Raw genomic sequence first — 5766 nt, forward strand, 5'->3', positions numbered from 1 at the left:
CTGCTAAGGCAGGTGCTGCATTTCCTTTACTCTGACATGGGGTCGCTCACCAAAATTAAAGGTGGAAAATAAACTATGGAAAGCTGTTGAAATAGACGTAACCTAACTAAAAATCATAAAAAATAGATGGAATTTAAGTAAAATGTTAGGAGTATCTACTCACCCAACACATCAGCAGCGAATGTAATGTTTCCCTTCAAGGACGAACTGCTCCCTACAGCACGTCACTCGCTACCTTCCCTTCTTTCCCTTTCCTTCTTGAACAGCCAGTGCATGCTTCGCTTTGCTCAGCAAAGTCCCACTCTCTCCTCAATCGATAACATCACGTCACGTCACTGGACCGCGCGCCCAATGCGCCCAGCGTTTTCTCCACCAGCTCCCCTGCGCCATCCGTTTCCATGGATACTGACAGATAGAATGGTTTTGGTGACACCTAGCGACATTGTATCGAATGTCTCATGCCGAGAGCCAATCTGTGCAAATTGTATCACAAATTGTATCTCCCAGTCTCCCTCTAAGTTAATGCACAAAATAAAACACCAATCCCAATTAATCGTTAAAATATTGACATTGGTTCCATAACGTTTTAGTATTTTATGGTGATATATGTATGATATACTTTTTACTTCGTTCAATTTTATCTCCAACAAATTGAAACGGCATGTTATCGTCTGCTAGTCTGCATGATATGGTAACATTTTACAGAATGGCTACATCGATATGGTACTAGAAACGATGGTACTATTATATAAGTATATTGTGGGTACTTTATATTAGAGATTGGTGGGCTCATTGTAATAGCTGGAATGGAGTTTTGTAACGGAGTCAAACATGTGGTTTCCTTATGTCTGAGGTGTTTGACTCCGTTTAAAACACCATTCCAGCCATTACAATGAGCCCGTCCTGATATAGATCCTCGAACCAGCCACCTTTGCCGTATATTCGTGTTTTCTTCTTCGCCAAAATCAGAGGAAAAATAAACTATGGAGACATGTTGAAATAGACGTAACCTAATTTAATGGTTGCCAAAATTGAATTGGCTTTATGCCAAGTTTTTGGCAAGATATCTGTGCGGCGTTTAATGTAAACTCGTGGGATCAGGCGTTGTGTGAGTAGTTTCAAATTGTGATGGTTGGCTCTATCCGGTGGGGGGAGTTCTGGGCGTTCTGTACGCGTGAAACTAGGCGGGACAAATGAAATGGTCCTCAAATCAACGTATTTTACTCACTTGGGTAGGACTACAGGGCAAAAGTTATTTTGGCTCTCCTTTTACACCCTTAGTGTGAATTAGCTGATCGTCTGGTTCCGAAATTGCATGGGGACATTGACAACATTTCCATTTTTTTTTCAAGGTATTAGGATTGTTTTGTCAGCCAATAGCAAAGCACACGTTTATCACCAATGCCTTTAGCTGCTTGACTTTGCAAGGGGAAGCAAACAAGAATTTGAGAGGGGCACAAATGTAACCTGTGCTATAGGGTAAGTAACTACATATATTTGTGTTCATCATTTCTCTTTATGGGACTGTGATTGTCAGTCAGATCTTATTCCCCATCTTTAGCTAGCTAGCAACTGTACTTTACACCACCTTACTGTACGTAACTAGCTGGTCAGCTAGCTATTGCTATCCAAATTGCATGGGATCTCATGTAAATAAATGTGCATTTGTAGTTTCTAACATTTAATACACCTCTTATGAAGTATTAAGGCGCGTATTTGTGACATAGCTAGCAAAAATGTAGCTGTTTTTGGAAGACCTAGTTATAGCTAGCGAGAAAGCTTTTTAGAAAAGGGTGCAAGTGGTGGCATTGACCCGCGCTCGCAATAGCTCATTAGCAGGCCAACAAACTAGTTTGTTGGAAAGCGATACAATTTGTTCTGCCCAGCCTTTATTAACGTGTAACAACATTTTGTTACGCCAATGTATTCCTGCGGACTTGCTTTCGTGCACTATAAGCTATGTAAAGTAGCACAAATGACCCGCGTGTGTCACTTTTCCATGTTCCGGGTTGTGTCACTGGAATGTCTGCACATTCCGCGCCAATATTTAAAAAAAATATTTACCTGCGCGGGACGGTCCGAATTCGAACAGGTCATCGCCCGCTTCATTCTTACTGGTTACTTGCCGCAAAATAGGCGTGTCGTTGAAGCGGTTTTGCTTGATCATTGGACGGAGTGCATGTCAGTTACCGCCAAGCGTTAACTGTGATATTTTGATTCGATTCGATTTTTAATATTAATCTATTTAAATCAACCGAGAGGCACGGTATTATTTGGTAAATGTGATTGAATTAGAAGCGTAGCTGCTAGCTATATCGTTAGTATGTTAACACCGAATAAATATAATGCAGTTAAGAAACGGTAACTAAGCCTATAACGTTTTGTGAAACTTGGATTGAGTGAATCAAATACATTGGCTTGCTTGCTAACGTTAACTGTTATTGATCTAACTAGCTAGACACTGTTTTTTTGTTAGCAAATATCAGTCTTACATTCCTTATTTTAAATTGAAATTTAGTTGGAAAATGTCGAGCACTTCACCGGAGTCCCAGTATCTGAGACATACAACTCAAACCACCACCTCTAATCACAAGGTTAGTAATAGCTAGCTACTACATGTTTCTGTTGATTTTTAAATCCAGGTTACTATCTTATTGTTTATATAGTAGTTAATATGCTGTATAGGTATGTTCAAGGGTATTTGACTGACTGTTACATAACTAACTCTAACCGTGACATCCAGTGATCCTTAAATAATCTTTGCTATTTACTTTCTCCAACAGGGGAATGTCTTTGCAGAGCCACAAGCACTGACAAAAACACCAAGGAAAGCATCTACCCAAGACACTGTGCTAACAGATATTCAATCCAACATGGGACCTCTTATGACCCCAACTAAAGGAAGGGAGACTGGGACTGGTGAGCCTTGGACCCCAACCTCCAATTTGAAAATGCTGATGAGCGCTGCCAGCCCTGAGATCAGGAACAGAGAGAAAGAGCTGTGTATGGACTCTGAGGGAGGGGATGCCATGGTAAAATAATACACACACAAATGAGTCTGCAGCCAAGACCTTAGAAATGTATTGATTGCCTGTTTGATCTTTTTCCTATTCACCCATAGGACCACGAGCTTGGAGAGGAAGGGGAGAAACAGATCAGCAGAAAAGAGAAGAGTCTGGGTTTGCTCTGTCACAAGTTCCTGGCCCGCTACCCTGATTATCCCAACCCTGCCCTCAACAACGACATCAGTCTGGATGATGTTGCCACAGAGCTTAGTACGTCCTGTTTTACTTCTGTCTCTCCACTGTCTTTATTCCCATTTCATTTTTTTCTCAGAATAAAGCTGTGTTACCCTTGTATTTTCAATTTTTGAAGAATGCCATAAATACAGCATGCATTCCCTAAGTTGAGGCCTATATGCTGATGCTGTAAATAAGCAGTTGCAAACTATAGACAGACAGTATACAAACAAGACCACTTTACTCCTGTTCATTCAACTCACATTCTCTCTTTGGCCGAACAGATGTGGAGCGCAGGCGCATCTATGACATCATGAATGTGCTGGAGAGCTTGCACATGGTCAGCCGGCTAGCCAAGAATCGCTACACATGGCACGGGCGCGCTAACCTACCACAGACCCTGGCCAAGTTGCGGCAGGTGGGCGAGGAGCATCGCTACGGGCAACAGATGCAGCAGATCCGCCAGCGCAGCCTGGAAAAGGAGTTGGACTCGGACGGTGAGGAGAAAGAGAACGAGGAGGTGGAGGGAGGAGAACAGGGCCAGAAGGAGATGTTCTTCGTGGAGCTTCCTGGGGTGGAGTTTAAAGCAGGTGAGAGGCCAGGATTAACCTCATTTGATTAAGATATATTAATACAATTGTTCGTAATATGTAGCATGCAATTGATTGACCCTGTACGGCAAGGATTTTGTAGAAAAAAGTTTCCTCTGTAGATATTTCTTGTTTTAGTCGGCTGAACTGAGTGACCATGGTCTTGGCTATGTAATAACCTTGCTATTATTCACCTGTGTTCTCTCCAGCCTCCGTGAACAGCAGGAAGGACAAGTCTCTGAGGGTGATGAGCCAGAAGTTTGTCATGCTGTTCCTGGTGTCCACACCTCGGGTGGTCAGTTTGGATGTGGCTGCCAGGATCCTCATTGGAGAGGACCAGGTGGCTGATCAGGACAAGAGCAAGTTCAAGAGTGAGTGTTGAGCCTTTCATGCCTCTGGCACAGCCTGTGGAAGTCTGTATATAACAGAATTACTAACTAGCAGATCTGTTCTCTCAGCCCATTTTTAGCTAGGATACACAAGCTTTGTCATACAAGTTGAGTGTGTAGTTGGCACAATAAGTAAGATTCTGCACACTGAGATGCTCCCTCAAGTGTTTTAAGACCTTAGGGTCTTCATCTAGTGATGATGAGTAATGTCTGAATGTGTGTCTGTGTGTTTGCAGCTAAGGTCCGCAGGCTGTATGATATAGCCAACGTGCTGCGGAGCCTGAAGCTGATAGAGAAGGTCCATGTGACAGAGGAGAAAGGGAGGAAGCCAGCCTTTGAATGGACCGGCCCTGAGGACTTCCCCAGTGTGAAGGGTAGGCACTCATCAGAACACACTGTCTTCCCAATAATACTTCACTTGAAGGGGTTACCATACATAATAACACTATCACAAGGCCTTGATTTCTACATGGTCTAGAAGTACCCTGTGCCATTGAAGCTATGCTGAACTTTTGCTATACAAGTTAGTGGTTTATATGAACTTTGTGAGTCAGACACTATGTTACCATTGAACCTGTAATGGTGTCCAACCTGCCTCTCCCATTCACCAGACAAAATCTTGTGTTTCAATTCACACATAGAGACCACTGCCACTACAGCGACTGCCAAGAGGAAACTTGAGTCTCGTACCTCCGTAGACAACTGTGCCAAAAATCTCTTCTCCTCTCCGGGGAGTAAACGCAGCTTCACCCGCCACCCCTCCCTCATCAAACTGGCCAAGAGCATCCAGGAAGACCGGCGAAAGATCAACTCAGCCCCCACCAGCCCTGTCAAGAGTAAGTCCTGGGAGATATTTAGATAGAGTCTGGGATATTATTCAGATGTTTTTACTGAGAGTTGGGTGTGTAAATTAGCTTCTGTTTTTCTTTTCAGATGATTCCTCGAGCAGTGAGTTCTTTCCCACCAAAATGGCCCAACTAGCGGCCATCTGTAAGTTCCAGCTTGACCAGCAATCAAACAAGTAAGTGCTGCCTGATTCTCATTGCGCTATTGTATCCTTTATTCTTCTAAATTAACCAGAAACGTTGTACGTTTCCTTGTTAACCTCAACTCAGACTGTCAGATGTTACAATGAGTCTTTTCCCATTCCAGGGTTGTTGACAGGACACCGAAGTCTGCAGTTACTGTGACTGAGGCACTGCCAGCTCATCAACAGAAAGCTGCTAAAAAGCCAGGAGCTCCACAGCCCCCAGTATTAACACCCACAGAAGCCCGTGCCAGCACTGTCCACCTCACCCCACGGGCACAGTTCACCCCCCAACCTACTGGGGCAATGTCCTTCCACCCTGCCCAGTGTTCACCCCTCATCCCTATGCTGCTGCCCCAACACCAGGGAGGCGGTCCCTACGCCATCTACATGCACCCCTCGTCCTTCAAGCCACACCCCCTAACCAGGCCTCAGCCAACCAGCCTCGCTGTGCGCTCTATGACCTTCGAGGATAAGACGGGGCAGAGCCCGAGTGATGTCACAGTGCAAGGCCACTCGTC

At 44.2% G+C, this 5766-nt stretch overlaps 1 protein-coding gene across 2 annotated transcripts in view; it reads left to right on the plus strand.

The window, feature by feature from the left end:
- The first annotated feature begins 988 nt into the window (after positions 1–988).
- Positions 989–5766, plus strand: part of LOC110526169 (transcription factor E2F8) — a 12018-nt gene continuing 7240 nt past the window's right edge. Inside the window, exons 1-10 of one of the 2 annotated variants that reach the window (XM_021606840.2) lie at positions 989–1479; positions 2519–2594; positions 2784–3032; positions 3122–3275; positions 3524–3829; positions 4039–4200; positions 4455–4592; positions 4860–5054; positions 5152–5239; positions 5371–5766. The exon at positions 5371–5766 is cut by the window's right edge and continues 112 nt beyond it. In XM_021606840.2, coding sequence (XP_021462515.2) covers positions 2526–2594; positions 2784–3032; positions 3122–3275; positions 3524–3829; positions 4039–4200; positions 4455–4592; positions 4860–5054; positions 5152–5239; positions 5371–5766 — 1757 coding nt within the window. In that variant the 5' untranslated portion in view covers positions 989–1479; positions 2519–2525. The remainder of the gene's footprint in view (positions 1480–2518; positions 2595–2783; positions 3033–3121; positions 3276–3523; positions 3830–4038; positions 4201–4454; positions 4593–4859; positions 5055–5151; positions 5240–5370) is intronic. The other variant, XM_036980457.1, reaches the window with a different exon arrangement.

Source organism: Oncorhynchus mykiss, chromosome 6, assembly GCF_013265735.2.
Source record: "Oncorhynchus mykiss isolate Arlee chromosome 6, USDA_OmykA_1.1, whole genome shotgun sequence".
In the NCBI taxonomy this organism is placed as follows: domain Eukaryota; kingdom Metazoa; phylum Chordata; class Actinopteri; order Salmoniformes; family Salmonidae; genus Oncorhynchus; species Oncorhynchus mykiss.